This window comes from Stereum hirsutum (genome assembly GCF_000264905.1).
Source record: "Stereum hirsutum FP-91666 SS1 unplaced genomic scaffold STEHIscaffold_7, whole genome shotgun sequence".
Taxonomy (NCBI): Eukaryota; Fungi; Basidiomycota; class Agaricomycetes; order Russulales; family Stereaceae; genus Stereum; species Stereum hirsutum.
In genome coordinates, this window is record NW_006763137.1 from 958,299 (window position 1) to 973,385 (window position 15,087).

At 52.6% G+C, this 15,087-nt stretch overlaps 6 protein-coding genes across 6 annotated transcripts; 5 read left to right on the forward strand and 1 right to left on the reverse strand.

Moving 5' to 3' along the window:
• Positions 1-204: 204 nt before the first annotated feature.
• Positions 205-1,832, forward strand: STEHIDRAFT_156919 (uncharacterized protein; the record flags this gene model as incomplete). The annotated part of the gene is made up of 6 exons (XM_007304220.1): positions 205-532; positions 593-608; positions 672-791; positions 843-945; positions 1,008-1,307; positions 1,392-1,832. The coding sequence occupies 6 exons, from the start codon at positions 205-207 to the stop codon at positions 1,830-1,832; spliced, it is 1,308 nt and encodes a 435-aa protein (XP_007304282.1).
• Positions 1,833-2,812: 980 nt separating this feature from the next.
• STEHIDRAFT_57345 (UAA-domain-containing protein) lies at positions 2,813-4,745 on the forward strand (the record flags this gene model as incomplete). The annotated part of the gene is made up of 7 exons (XM_007303911.1): positions 2,813-2,844; positions 2,953-2,999; positions 3,094-3,342; positions 3,445-3,509; positions 3,626-3,865; positions 3,951-4,166; positions 4,290-4,745. 7 exons carry the CDS (start codon positions 2,813-2,815, stop codon positions 4,743-4,745), a joined length of 1,305 nt encoding a protein of 434 aa, XP_007303973.1.
• A 537-nt stretch (positions 4,746-5,282) lies between these two features.
• Positions 5,283-6,719, reverse strand: STEHIDRAFT_57261 (Mak16 protein; the record flags this gene model as incomplete). Its single annotated transcript, XM_007303901.1, has 6 exons — positions 5,283-5,356; positions 5,450-5,606; positions 5,679-6,176; positions 6,281-6,384; positions 6,474-6,583; positions 6,658-6,719. 6 exons carry the CDS (start codon positions 6,717-6,719, stop codon positions 5,283-5,285), a joined length of 1,005 nt encoding a protein of 334 aa, XP_007303963.1.
• Positions 6,720-6,982: 263 nt separating this feature from the next.
• On the forward strand, positions 6,983-9,598 carry STEHIDRAFT_97301 (DEAD-domain-containing protein; the record flags this gene model as incomplete). Its single annotated transcript, XM_007304221.1, has 9 exons — positions 6,983-7,222; positions 7,296-7,465; positions 7,528-7,600; positions 7,663-7,854; positions 7,914-7,975; positions 8,037-8,213; positions 8,270-8,397; positions 8,453-9,069; positions 9,161-9,598. 9 exons carry the CDS (start codon positions 6,983-6,985, stop codon positions 9,500-9,502), a joined length of 2,001 nt encoding a protein of 666 aa, XP_007304283.1. The 3' UTR covers positions 9,503-9,598.
• A 1,381-nt stretch (positions 9,599-10,979) lies between these two features.
• On the forward strand, positions 10,980-12,527 carry STEHIDRAFT_97305 (uncharacterized protein; the record flags this gene model as incomplete). The annotated part of the gene is made up of 7 exons (XM_007304222.1): positions 10,980-11,088; positions 11,147-11,302; positions 11,367-11,447; positions 11,507-11,590; positions 11,648-11,821; positions 11,875-11,899; positions 11,955-12,527. Coding segments are annotated over exons 1-7 (1,176 nt in total), but the record flags the coding sequence as incomplete, so codon positions are not given.
• A 1,521-nt stretch (positions 12,528-14,048) lies between these two features.
• Positions 14,049-14,736, forward strand: STEHIDRAFT_121509 (uncharacterized protein). The gene is made up of 3 exons (XM_007304223.1): positions 14,049-14,450; positions 14,511-14,608; positions 14,685-14,736. Exons 1-2 carry the CDS (start codon positions 14,334-14,336, stop codon positions 14,559-14,561), a joined length of 168 nt encoding a protein of 55 aa, XP_007304285.1. The 5' UTR covers positions 14,049-14,333; the 3' UTR covers positions 14,562-14,608; positions 14,685-14,736.
• Positions 14,737-15,087: the final 351 nt, after the last annotated feature.

The window sequence follows — 15,087 nt, forward strand, 5'->3', positions numbered from 1 at the left end:
GTGGACGATCTTGGCGCACGTGGCGTCATTGTTTGGCAAGGCCGTTGGAACCAAACAAGACGCTCGGCTGAGTCGGCTCCTTGTTTGGACTGCTTTCGAACTTTTTGTGTCCGTGTCACGGTCACTCACGCGTCCTCCGTCCCAGTCACATCTAATCGCCGACCCGCAAGCCCGTTCCGACTCGATCTGACGCGCGTGGCCAAAATGTACTCTACAAATTCCCAGTTCCAGCCCTCGGCTTCCTACCTCAGCCAGAACCACCACCAGGACGCGAACACGAACACACACGGCTACAACCCTTACAGCCCCGCGAGCACAGTCACAGGCATGCCGCGTCCCTCAGGTCCCTCTCACTCGATGTCCAACTCTCAGATCGGGTTCTCTGTTGCTGGGATGTCGAGCTCGACGAGCGGACATCATCATGGAGGCATCTCCTCGTGGAGTGTTGGGCCAGGGCAGGGTTTGGGAAGCTCGATGAACGAGGGGTTCGGACAGTCGAGATCGCATTATCAGCCTGGCTATCTTATGGCGCGTGATTTTTCTCTTTTGGACGCGAGAAGCGCGTATGTTGACTTTGCATTGATGTTTGCAGTCCATGTCACAAAATAGTGTGAGTGGCTACCGTCCGACCAATCATTTTCGATCCTGACGTGCATTCTGTTGCAGACCAGCCCTCAGGGCGGACGAGTTGACGAGCTGCCGATTGTGCAGACAAAGGCGAAGATGACCAACACGTTGAAGAGGAACACGACGTCTGAGTTCGGGAAGGATCCCATGTTCGAGAGTTCGAGGTGTGTTGAACTTTTGATACCTTGACTGGGCGGCTACTCACACGTGCATAGGCGCCACCCAACGCTGGACGAGGACGCACCTCCGATGGTATCCGTGAACGACATTGTAAACGCCACATATCCCGACAAACCTTCAACGCTCCCATCACGAAGAGTACGTACGCCCTTTCTACCCTGTCTAGTCGAACCATCTCCTAACCTCTTTCTACTACCCAGTTCGACCCGCACGCATCTACACACCGTTCAACCTCCCACTCCCACTCCCAGTCTCAAGCCAGAGCTCCCAGCCTCGCCACCGAACCCATCTACGTGATCGTCTTTGGCTACCCCGCTGATAGATACAGCGTCACCGCCGAATATTTCAAGCATTTTGGGGACTGCACCGACGCGGACCCTAACACGGAAATCATCAACTGTTTCAGGATCGGGTACAGGAACCCCGCGGACGCGATGCGGGCGGTGCGAAAGAACGGGGAGGTCATCGGTGGGAGCTGGATGGTCGGGGTCAAGTATGCCGTGAGTTTGAATTCCTCTTCAGTGTTCGACCTGTGTCCGCGTTCATAAACTGAGACATACCATGTTTCGTTTTCGACACTCCAGGATCCCGTAAAAGCAGAATCCCTCCTCGGCTCCTCCTTCCGCGCCACCTCCGCCCTCGACCTAACCCTCTCCTCATCCCCCTCCAACGCTCTCCTCCCCTCCAACACCGGTGGCGCTGGCGGTGACGGCGATGACCCCATGTCCATCGACGACCTCCCCCCCTTCCCACCCAACCGCTCCCCATCCCTCCGTCAACCCCAGTCCCCCACGTCACCCGCGCCCAGATTGGGCACCCCACTCAAACTCGCGCCTGCTGCTTCTGCGTTCAAGAAATCTGCGGCGGGGGGAGCAGCGGGAGGTGCGGCGGGTGGGTTGCCGGGGTCGTTGGCGCTGATGCCTAGTGCTGTGAGGCCGATTGTGAGTGCGGGTGGTGGAGGCGGAGGGGGGACGCCAGGGAAGGGTGTTTTTGGGCAGGTTTCGGATTTGATATTTGGGTGGTAGGTATGTTGTGGTGTGGTGTGGTGCATGAGGCGGTTGAGAGTAGCCGGGCAGGTGGTCTGCGGTCGTTTTTGTTTTTGTGTTAATTTCTGGCTGGCTTTGGTTTGGTGTCCAGAGTTTACGCGTCACGTCCGTTATGAAATTCGTGCAATGTCTGGTTGTGGTACAGAGATACATATACAGCACTACTGTACTCTGATTGGGCTTGCTACTTGCTTTTGGGCCACATCTGGCTCTTTCGAGTTTAGGCTGCTTTCAGTGCATTGCGCCGACGGGCCTCGACGGGCCAGCTTGTGTGAACTTCAATGCTCCTTCTTCGTGCTCCCCTCCTTGTACCGTACGCTGACCTGAACTGGATGACAACCATGCGGAAAAGGCACAGCTCGACCCGCCCGAACGCTGGAAACCGTCACTGTACACTCAGCCACGAGCGAATTCGAAGCCAATGAAAAGTCCTTGGACTGCAACCGCCACCGCACCGTGACCGCCCACGTCTATATTTAGCTTCCGGTCCTCCATATTTCTCTTTCTCCACTGGCATGTCCATGTTCCCGTACACGTATTGTTCTCACTCTCACTCTGTCACACACTCTCACTCGAGCTAGGATTCCAGTACTAGTCTTCGCGCGTCGGTGCTTTGCTTTGCTCTGCTCTTCTTCATCGACGTCTCTTGAGGGCTTGCGTTACTCTCGGTTCTCTTCGTCTTCGTCTAGACTTTAGATTCTGTGGAATTGGTTCGTTGAGCGATGTCGAGGCGACGTGGAAATAATAACGTAGATGTTTCTGTTGGAGTTCATGGGAACGGGAACGGGAATGGACTATCCAACCACGGCCAGAACTCGAATGGTTCTGCTCAAACGCGAACGAAAGAGACCAGTGGGATCAATGGTGATGCGAAATTATCTTCCTCCGGGACGGCATCATCATCAGCAACGACGATGCCTGTGGGACCGGTGGTGGCGAGTATATTTGATTATACGCTTATGGTGTCGTTGGTGTTCGGAGGATGTTGCACGTACGTTACGTTTTTGGTTCCGCGTTTTCAATGTTAGGGAGAGGCGGACGTGCGGGTGGGTGGAATGATGAGAGAATGTGCTGATGTTGTATTTATTGATTTATACAGGAATGTGTGGGCTTATGAACGACTGTTGAAGATGGAGTCTCGCGTCGGTGCGTTCCTAGTCCATATATTTCCACTTCAGCACACTCCTTTGCAAACCTCTTCAACTCAGAACTGATCGCCAATAATTCATCTTGCTGCCAGGCTCCTTCCTGACCTTCGCCCAAATGACATTCATAACCCTCCAACAACTTCCCTCCTTCTTCACCCTCTCTTCCAAAACGTCACTTCCGGTCCCGAGGCTCAAACCGCGTCAAGTACCGCTGCATCAATGGGCCCTCCAAGTGATCGTGTTCGCTGCGGGGTCGTTATTGAATAATTTGGTGTATGCGTATAATGTGCCGTTGACGGTGCAGATCGTGTTCAGGTCGGCTGGTGAGTGCTCGTTTCTCTGTTTCGCTCTCCCATGTCAGAGCCTCCACTTGTGCATCGATCTCGGCCATCACTTTGATATCCTCCTACGCTCATTGGACCATAACTGATGTTTTTGGGAAGGTCTCGGAGTGTCAATGTTGTTCGGACGATTCTTCATGAAGAAACAGTATTCGCTATGGCAAGTCGTACGTCCGTCTCATCTCATCGTTTATGCATTCGTTTCACCCTCCGAACCCTCCGTCTCCGTCTCCGTCTCCCATTACAAAGAGCTAATCGGCTGATTCAAATCTTCCTTACGCAGATTGCGGTATCACTCGTCTCCATCGGCGTCGTCCTCGCCACACTCTCCCGACCTACCTCCTCCAAGTCTAAGTCCTCAAACTCGGACTCAACAACGGACGCGGAAGAAAATGTGCCTCAGTACTTCGTAGGCATTGCTATGCTTACCGCTTCGCTCGTCTGCACGGGTATACTGGGTATGTTACAGGAGAGGACGTATAAGAAATATGGTCCTTGCTGGAGGGAGGGGGTCTTCTATACGGTCCGTGTCCTCCCCTTGTTATCACACACCTCACAAACCTCATAGCACCATTTTTTCTGGCCTGACGTGTTATATACCTTTACAGCATGCTCTCTCTCTTCCGATGTTTCTCTTCTTTATCCCACAGATCAGACACGGTCTTCATAGTCTGAACACCTACGGAAGCCCCAAATCACCAGACTTGCCGCTGGTGCCGTCCCTTGTCGCGGAATGGATACCCGTCCCACTGCCATATATAATTCTCTCCGCGAACCTGCTGTCGCAACTCGTCTGCGTGTCCGGTGTGAATCTGCTTTCGTCCGTACGTGACTCTTTCTTCATCCCTCTTTCTTTTTTTTCTCTTTTTCTCTGCATCTTTACTAAAACGAGCCCGTCCGTCTCTTCTCTTGTCTGCTCTCCTCTCCCACGACACGAAAACAAACAGCGCGTCTCGTCCGTAAGCACCCAAGTCGTGCTCACCACCCGCAAAGCCATCTCTCTCTGCTTCAGCGTCTGGTGGTTCGGGAACGGCTGGAACGCGCAGTTGGGACTGGGCGCGCTCATGGTCTTCGTTGGTTCGTTCTGGTATACCGTCGTCGCTTCTCCGCCTCCGCCCCCGTCTGCTTCTCCAAGTCCGCCCTCGTCTGCTTCTCCATCTCCGCCTCCGTCTGCTTCTCCACGTCCGCCCCCTGCTGCTTCTTCAGTGAAGCATATGACGGAGGGGGACGCGGAGACGAAGGAGGGAACTAATGGGCGCTCGACGGCGTTGGAAGACGGGGACGGGGATGGGGCGAAAGAAAGAGAGAGGAAGGAGGCGAGGAAGACGAGGAGGTCGAGGCCTATGCAGAGGGTGGAGCGTGAGGACCTTCAGAGTAATGCGGGGGATAGGAAGGAGAGGTAGATTCGTCATGCGTTTTAGGTGCCCGGATGAGACTTTTGAACTTGTTGGGAGCGGTCGGTTCACTTGGAGATGGAATGGAGATGGATATACGGCTTATTTGTTGGAGAGGGGTGCTATAGGCGTGGAAGTGGAAGTAGGTGCTCAGGGTGGTATAGTGTGGTATATCTTATCGGTTCTCAGGCTGTATACAAGATGCTCTCGGTCCTCGATTTTGCTTTGGGGATGAATGTAGATATTGCGGATCTTGGATGTTGCATAATTGGGTGTGCTTTAGGCTTTGCATCTTATCTCCTAACACTCGGGGTAGCGGCTTTCCTAGCTCTACTCTAGGCTCGGTGGTAGACAATACAAGCTTGCGGTAATAACGTTCCGATGCAAAAGACAGCAAGAGTAAGGGACATGGTAATTTTGGATGGGACCAGATAGATAGAAGCAGAACAAAAAGCCCACAGAGATGAACAAGAATGAATGAAGTACAGAAAACGATGCGCCTGAAAGGAACGGGGTCGAATAGGGACTACTCGGTGTATTGATGTACTACCAGGATGTAGCAGCGACCTTCCTCGCCGGCTCCGTCTCGTTCTCGTACTCGATTTCTATTCGTGCACCCGCTGCAGATGGTGAAGGAAACAAAGAAAGTGAGTAAAATGGAAGATACGAGGATATTCACAAGGGGAAGAAATGTAGAGAGGGAGGAGACGCACGTTTTGGCTTCCGCCTGTTCTTGGGTTGGGCCTCGAAGCGACTGGCCATTGTCTTCCGCTTGCCTAGTGAAGGTTTGCCCTTGCCGGTCTTGGCTCTCGGGTCTTCGTTTTCTTCGTCTGAAGACTCGCCCTCGTCGTCTTCGTCGTCGCCCATACCCTCCTGGTGGTGCAAAATAATCATATAAGCAAAGGATGCCAAGAAGCTGAATGAGCGATATAGAAAACTCACCGCGACTTCTTCCAGATCGCTCAACCCGTCCTCATCCCCGCTGATATCACTAACAAACTCCCTCTCATCATCCTCGTCCCACTCCATCTCCCTCTCCAGTTCCTCCTCATCCTCCTCCTCACTCTCCTCATCCTCCATCTCATCCTCATCCTCATCCATATCCATATCCCCATCCACAGCCTTGCCTTTCCCCTTCTCCCTCTCCAGCACGGCCTGCCACACCGCCTCATTAACGTTCAACGGCGCATCGCCATACGCCTTACTCTTCAACCTCTCCACCAGCTCCTTCTCGATGCTCCTCTCGAGGTGCGCCGCGGAGAGCGCTTTCCGCTCGCGTACCGTCTCGCGCCTGTCCAGTTTCTTTTTGATCCCGACCAGTTTCGGGTCTTGGCGAAGCTTGAGGCGCCGCATTTTGATGAGGTATTGCGTGATTTTGGTTATGCGCTGTTTGCATTTGTGGATCGTGAAGTTGGGCCAGTGGATGAGCTCTTTGTCGACCTGGAGGGATGGCATGGCGTTGAAGCGGAGGTAGAATGACGAGAGGGAGGGGGAGGGATAAGGTGAGCGAATAGGAGGGGAAAGGAAGGAAGAGATGGACGGACCTGCTCGAGGGCCTTGGAGTAATTATTTGAGAGTTTTATTTTCTCCCACATGTTTGCGGGCGAATGGGCGCGTTCGATCGTTTTCACATACAAGTACAGTATTCCTGTTGGCCCGACGTACGACATAGTCAATTGAGTAACCAGTCAGAATCGACCTAGATACCGTTTTACGAGGTACGAGCGATCGACGCACCTTCCTTCTCTCTTACGGTCGCATATCGCGAGTTGGCTAGCGGACATGACTGTCTCGAGCAGAATCCGGTAACGTTGTACTCGTTGCGGCAAAAGTTTTGAGTGGTCGTCCTGTTATTCGATGGGACGGTCAAGAGGAAAGTCAGCCATGGGGGCAGAGGTGGAAGAAGAGGTGGAGGACGCACTTGACTTTGTACGAGCAGAAACTCTGCCCGATGGCGGACCAGATCACGTCGTCGCTCTGCATATTGAGCTATTATTATGGTTGGATAAACCACCTGGCGTTGTAACGTGCTACAGATCCACAAACAAAAGAGGTACAGGAAGGAGTTCCCGAGGGAGAGCGACAAGGTGTGGAGACGTGAGTTGAAGAAAAGATCGAATTTGCAATTTATTTTGAGGGGTGGCGAGTGTGGCGAAGCATTCCCACGGCTCTTTCTCCAAGTTTTCTCTGAGCAAGCGTTCGCCACCGACCAAGTCGAAGCTTTCGAGTTCTCAACGCCTCTCACCATGGCGTCCTCCTCGTCTTCATCGTCGCCGCAAACGTTCGCCGCCTTCTCCCACATAATCTCCCCTCTCCTCCTCCGTGCCCTCGCAGACCTTGGCTTCGCCCGTCCCACCCTCGTCCAACAAAAAGCAATCCCCCTCGCGCTCGAAAACCGTGATGTCCTCGCCCGCGCACGTACAGGAAGTGGAAAGACCGCAGCGTACTGTATACCGCTCGTACAAAAGATCCTGAATGCTAAAGCTGTAGGTACGTTTCCTCCTGGATCGAACCCCCCGGTCAAGTGAGTTTGACTTGCGTTGTGTTGTATGGTTGTAGAACCTTGGGGCTGGCGATGAGGCTAGGCAGGCTACGAGGGCTTTGGTGCTTGTACCTACGAAGGAACTTTCGGAACAGGTTTCGACACATTTGAAGGGGTTGATCAAATATTGTGAGGGGGATGTGATCATCTCGAATGTTGCGAGTGGTACAACTACCCATTTACAGAAGTGCGTACTTTTGTGCTTCTTACCTTGTGGTCGAGCGTTGACTCTTGAATGTCTTCGTTCAGATCATTACTTGCTGAGAAGCCTGATGTCGTGGTTGGAACACCATCGAAATTGCTGGCCCTTCTTCAGGCCAAGGTACGCACCTGTCATGGCATTCTTTTCTTACAGGAGTTTATCCACTAATCAACACAATATAGTCTCTACAACTCGGAGCTCTGGAGTCACTCGTCATTGACGAGGCAGACCTCATATTCTCCTACGGCCATGATGAAGACGTCCGTCAAATCCTCAGCAACGGCTATCTGCCCAAAGTCTTCCAGAGCTTCCTGATGAGTGCTACCATGACCGAGGACGTCGAGACGTTGAAGGGATTGGTTCTTCGGAGTCCAGTGAGGTCCTTGTAGATGGTCTGATGGTGTCCTGTCTGACTTGAGCTTCTCTATGACAGGCGATTCTGAGGTTGGAAGAAGACGAAGATGAGGCGGCGAATTTGAGCCAGTACTCCGTCAAGTAGGGGTTTTTAACGATTTTCATACCAGCTTCCAATGCAGAGCTGACCGTTTTGCAATAGGTGCTCGGAAGTCGACAAGTTCCTGCTCGTCTATGTTATCCTCAAGCTGAAGCTCATCAAAGGCAAATGTATCATCTTTGTCAACGATGTCGACAGGTCTTACCGCCTGAAGCTCTTCCTCGAGCAATTCTCAATCAAGAGCTGTGTTTTGAACTCGGAGTTACCCCTTAACTCAAGGTGCGCTTTTAATGATTTCGTATGAATCTGTATCAGCCGCTGATGAAGTACGGCAGATACCATGTTGTTCAGGAATTCAACAAGGGTGTGTATGATTACATTATCGCAACAGATGAGAGCGGCAAGGGAGAGCTGGACGAGGACGATCGAGAAGTCGAGGAAGTAGACGAGGAAGCAGAAGAATGTACGTATATTCCCTCTCCTCCTCATACCACCTACTCACTACTAGTGCCTTCTAGTCCTCGCCACGCAACGCGATCCAGCCACCCAAGACCAAGAAGGCGATTCCATACCCACCGATCCCTCTCCAACCTCCAAAAAACGCAAAGCGCCCGCCTCCCCCCCTCCCCCCTCGAAAAAGACGAAACTCTCTTCTTCTTCAGAAACCACCTCTACCTCCCAACCCTCCAAAAAGTCCAAATCGAAACACCCCAAAAAGCGGAAAGACTCCGAATACGGCGTCACCCGCGGCATCGACTTCATCGACGTCGCCTGCGTTCTCAACTTCGACCTCCCACCCTCCTCGCGCTCCTACACGCACCGCGTCGGCCGCACAGCCCGTGCCGGCCGTTCTGGCATGTCCCTCTCCTTCATCGTCCCCGAGAGCGAATTCGGGAAGAATAAGGTCGTGGGCGGGGTGGCGGGGACTGAGCGGGACGAGGTGGTGTGGGAGAGGATAGAGAGGGAGCAGGGGGCGCGGGGGTCGAAGGTGAGGGAGTATAAGTTCGATATGAAGCAGGTGGAGGCGTTTAGGTATAGGATGGAGGATGCGCTTAGGGCGGTTACGAGGAGTGCGATTAGGGAGGCGAGGGTGAAGGAGTTGAAGCAGGAGATTTTGAACTCGGATAAGTTGAAGGTGAGGAGTTTGTTTGCGTCCTTTGCGCTCGGCCCATCATCCCTTACAGCTAGGCGTTTGTATTGATCTCTCTTTTTTCTCACACTTGTAGGCCCATTTCGAGGATAATCCTCTGGATCTCGAGTTCCTCCGCCACGACAAACCGCTCCACCCTACCCGCGTCCAATCACACATGAAACACGTCCCGAAGTACCTCCTCCCCCGCGTCGCGGTCGTACCCGCATCCGCGACCGCTGGCGACGTCGCAGCCGTACCCGCCACAGCGCCGGCACAAGGTGGCGAAGGTGAGGCTGGTTTCGTGCCGTTTACGAAGGGCGGTGCTAGGGGGAGGGGACGGGGAAGGGGAAGGGGTGGGAGAGGCGGACGAGGTGGTGGTGGTGGTGCGGGGAGAGGAGGGAAGAAGAAGAGCGATCCGTTGAAGAAGTTTCGGTAGTTGATTGATATGTGCGTGCTGAATTTCGTGGGACTGGCAGTAGTAGGAGCTCATACTAGTGGATGTGGCCCAGTATGACTGTGATCTTTCAAATTATTTTATGCAGCATTGATGAGCATCATCCCTCTGAGCAGTTCACGGGGACGGTCAACGAGAGAAAGGTAGGCTTTTACAACAGTCCTTCTGCGACGGGGAAGTGCGCACTCTGGGGAAACCCTATCCGCAGGGACAACACCACTCTTATGGACACGAACTCGAGGACATACGTGCACAGGACGGGATAACGGTGTGGTATGTCGACGAAGCAGGTATTTCATACCTGCCTTACTGTGCATGACCCTTGAGGCCAGCAGGCGTGTACCATCGCTCTGCTCCGGCGTATGATCTCGAGCATGGACAGTCTTGGGTTGTGCTCCGTACGATGAGTGGTCCCCACTTTAGTGAGTCTGAGAGACGCGGATCAGCGTGGGACGCATAGTTGGCCCCTATAGATTGTCCCATGCTTCCTTCCCTCGACTACGACACTTTCTAGGCCTTCTTGGGTTCTCAGGCTCTAGTTTGTCTGCGCCATTTCTCGACATTAATCAGGCAGGCCGGCAACGTAATCGTGAACCAGAGGCGTGGACACGATACTGCGGATATACTTCCTTCCTTCCTGACGATACTTGTTACAAGAGCACGACGCCTGACGATACCCAGCTTGTGCAAGGGCCAAAGCGCAAACTTGGCTCCGGTAAGTGTCCTGTGCAATTACTATAACCAGCACAAAAGCGACTGATACGCATCTCCGCAACCATAGGGATCACGAACCAAAGATGAACAAACAAAGGCAGACTAGAAGATCGATAGCGAAGATATTTACCTGTCTGAACTTGAGCCCCACCACACATCTCACTCCTCAATATTCGGCTCTCCTCATCAAACGGCTTTCTTTGGCATCTCTCGATAGTTCTTATTCGATGACGGGCACTCAAAGTTTCTCTGCCATCTGGAACGACGCCGTGGACAAGTACAAATCGGAGACGAAGGCCAAATCGCTTCCCTTGTCTACTTTAGACTCTGCCGACAGCGCGGAGGCTATCCTGACGGCTCTAACAAGGGATCGGAAAGATATGGAGGACAGCCGAGCTAAGGGAAAGAGCCTGAGAGACGTGTTGAAGCCTATCGTCAAGATCGTGAAGTTGATGGCGGAGATAGCAGGAGAAGGAGCTAGCTTGGTGCGTGCGAACCGATGATCGCTTGTGACGATGCTGATTGGATATGTTTGACAATCAGGCTTTTGCTCCGGGAAAGACGATATTCGTTGCTATTGGAGTTCTGCTTGAGGTTAGCTTTTCATGTATGGTCACGCTCAAGTTGAATATCCCATAATTATTGTTTTGTATAATAGGCCTCCGACGGGGTTAGCAAAAACTATGATTCGATGATTGACATCTTTGAAAGTCTCAGCAACTTCCTCGGTCGCCTCAACGTGTATCTCGAACACAATATTCTACCTCTGATGAAGGAGGTGATCGTAAAGATCCTTGCTCACCTCCTGTCGATCTTGGGAGTGGCGACTAGGCTCACGAGAGAAAAGCGTGCGGGTGAGTGAAAGAAAGTATCCGGTTTGCACAAAGAGAAATGACAGGTTGCTTTCGGCAGTCACATACTTCAAGACCTTGGTCGGAGAGAACAGCCTTGTCCAAGACGCGCTGACGAAATTAGACAAGCTGACTGCTCAAGAAGGCCAAGCCGTTGCAGCTGCTACGCTTTCGGTTTCGAGTAATATCCTCTCACAACTGGAGACTAGGATGAAAGGTTCGTTTGCCTATTGTGCAGCTGTCCTACATCTGCGATCAACCCCACCGCGTTGTACTTTCAGCCGATCAACAGGGCATGGACGTTCTGAGCACTACTAAGTCGATGCTTACGAAGATCGCTCAGGAAGCCGAGACGATATCTGGTATGACAAAAATACACGTCTCCCGTTTCTGACATTGATTTGAATTGCCTGTGTCGTAGGTAGTTCTCAAGAGAGTCAAATCATACTCGAAGAAATTCGGGGGTATGTCACGCAAAATTCCGAGAAAATCTTACCATTTCTTTGTCAGTACCTTGTGTCGCATACGGGTGATATTCTAAAGCTTCTGACTTTTCATGTAGCCGACCAGCATCGTCGTGAATTCCATCGGTGGCTGGCATCCCCGTCGCCATTGTCAATTTACGAGAGCACTCGAAAGATGCGGAGAGCCGGGACCGGATCGTGGTTCATCCAAGCTACCCAGTACAAGCGCTGGAAGACCAAGCATAACTCTTTGCTATGGGTCACCGGTGGCCGTAAGTCATTCGTGTCCAATCAATCCGCAAATGCTGATCGTTTTTACTGGTAGCCGGGTGCGGGAAGAGCGTATTATCGTGCGTATGCCTGAAGTAGATGACTGACCCTGTGACTGACGCTACTCTATTCCAGTTCCACAATCATACAGGACATCGAGTTCAATTCCGCAGTCGACTCATCCGTTGCTCTTGCCTACTTTTACTTCGACTTCAGGGACTCGGGAAAACAGTCTTGTCTGGGACTAGTATCGTCCCTCGTTGATCAGCTCGCCTCGCGTTGCTCGGAAATGCCTGCCGTTTTGGACCGGCTCTATGCCACTCATCGGAATGGGGTCTTACGGCCTACACTGGACAGTCTAGTAACAACTCTCAAAGAGATGATAGTCGACGTCTTCTGCAGCGTTTACATCGTCATCGACGCTCTTGACGAATGTTCCGAGCGAGAGACTGTCATGGATCTCCTCGAGGAGATCACGAAGTGGAAACTTGGCGGTCTGCATATTTTGCTCACGAGCCGGAAGGAAGAGGACTTGAATGTTCGCCTGCTGCCGCTCTCAGTAGAATTCAGTCTTCAGACCTCTCTCGTTGATCGAGATATTGCCTATCATGTTCGTGCTGCCTTGCAGCATGACCAATCCCTTTCGAAATGGAAACCCGAACAGAAACAGGATATAGAAACATGTTTGATTCAAGGCGCACACGGCATGTGAGTCTTTATATCGTGTTGTGTTCTCAAACGATGCTCATAAAACTATATAGGTTTCGATGGGTTTTCTGCCAGCTAGACATCATTCGTACATGCCCCGGCCCAAAGGCGCTCAGAAAGCACTTGGTCTCTCTGCCAAAGACACTGTACGAAACGTATGACAGGATCTTTCAGCTCATCCATCCAGATCATTCTGAGTACGTTCAGGCTACATTGAAGTGGCTTGCGTTCTCTATGCGTCCAGTCAAACTGGAGGAGGTTGCGGAGGTGTTGGCCATCGATTTCGATAATGACCCACCGCAATTCATGCCGGAAGACCGATTTCCTGAGCCACGAGAGATCCTTACTATGTGCTCCAGTTTGGTCCGACTTTCTGAAACTGGTCTTCTAGAGCTCTCGCACTTCTCCGTCAAGGAGTATCTTACCACTGATATCGAGCGCCGCCATGGACAAAACTATCTATTCGATTCACAGCTCGCCCATGACTTCATCGCCCGCACCTGTGTCACATATTTGATGCAGTTCACGGAAGAGTCTCCGGATGATATTGGGCCCTTCCCCCTCGTTTGTTATGCAGCAGAACATTGGATGAGCCATGTCGGACTCGCTCACACCGATGCCCTGGCCGACCTCGCTTTGAACCTCCTCCAATCTCCCATGGCCTTCGTCAACTCGATCCGAATATATGATGTCGATCGTGATATTTATCAAAGAGAACTATCCCGATCACCTCATGATATCCCTCCTCCCCTCTTCTACGCAGCACGGGCAGGTTTTGTCAGAGTGTCCAAACTCTTGATAGAGAATGGTGCCTATGTGAATGCTCCGGGCGGCACCTACAACAACGCACTCCAGGCCGCATCATCTCGTGGTCACGAAGCCGTCGTGATCCTTTTGCTCGAGAAAGGAGCCGATGTGAATGCCCAGGGCGGTGAATACGGCAATGCGCTCCAGGCTGCATCGTTCCGCGGTCACGAGGCTATCGTGCGGCTGCTGCTCGAGAAGGGGGCCAACATGAATGCCAAGGGTGGCAGTCACGACACTGCGCTCCAGGCAGCGTCGTTTGGCGGTCACGATACCACAGTGCGGCTGCTGCTCGAGACAGGTGCCGACGTCCATGTTCAGGGCGGCTTTTACGGCAATGCACTCCAGGTTGCCTCATCTGGCGGTCACGAAGCCATTGTGCGACTGCTCCTTGAGCAGAAGGTCGATGTGAACGCGAAGGGTGGCCATTATGGGAATGCACTCCAGGCGGCATCATGTAACGGCCACAATGCCATTGTGCGCTCGCTGCTCGAGAAAGGGGCATACGTGAACGCCCAGGGAGGCTTGTATGGTAATGCGCTCCAGGCGGCGATTTGCGGCGGTCACGAAGCTATTGTGCGGCTACTACTCGAGAAGGAGGCCGACGTGAACGCTCAGGGTGGTGAGTACGGAAATGCACTCCAGGCTGCCTCGTCTCGCGGCCATGAAGTCATTGTGCGGCTGCTACTCGAGAAGGATGCCGACGTGAATGCCCAGGGCGGCCAGTACGGAAATGCGCTCCAAGCAGCATCATCTGGGGGTTATGAAGCTATCACGTGGCTGTTGCTGGAGAAGGGGGCCGACGTAAATGCCAAAGGTGGCCATTATGGGAATGCGCTCCAGGCGGCATCCTCTAATGGGCACAAGGCCATCGTACAGCGGCTGCTAGAGAAGGGGGCCGATGTGAATGCCCAAGGTGGCTTTTATGGCAATGCACTACAGGCGGCGTCGTCTGGCGGTTATGAAGGTATCGTGCGGCTGCTACTTGAGAAGGGGGCCGACATGAATGTCCAGGGCGGCCTGTACAACAGTGCGCTCCAGGCGGCGTTGTCTGATGAGCACGAAGCCATTGTGCAACTGCTGCTTGAGAAAGGGGCTATTTCGCCCGGTTCTAGCGAGGTCAGTTTTCCAGTGCAATGTCTTAAATTTGAAGGCGTCTATAATGATATAATTTTTCAGGTGGGTCCACTAAGCACTATAGTAGAAAACGCGATACAGGTTGAGTTTTAGACTCGGAGTTTCTATGGTCGTAACTCTTCGAATACACATGCAAAAGTGTTGGTATCAACTCTCTGCGTGGCTTTATTACTAGCAATCAACAGACCTGAATGCTCAAGAACGACTTTCTCACAGATGATACAGACAATGGAGTATAAATATCGTATACACTGCTAGTACACACAGGCACGAGAATACATTGAAAACCGTCTGTTGGCTTCGCTCCGAAGAGGTAATACTAATCTCCTGGGCCATGAAGAGGCTGACGCTGTACCAAGAGAAAAAAGGGAGGCCTAGCCTCGGTAGAATAAACTCAAAGTGCAAAAACTCCCCCAACGGCACCAAAGAAAGAAAGAAAAGAAAGGTACAGAGTTGGCGTCGCGCACGCACTGCCGGTACCGCCAGCAACAACGACGAGCCTACTGGGAATCCAGACCTCCAAATCCAAGCCGATTTAGCTCCATTGTGGTCGGAGGGGGGCGTACCATATTCAGAAGGGGAGAACGGAAGGGGGGGGGGGGGGGGGGGGGGGGGGGGG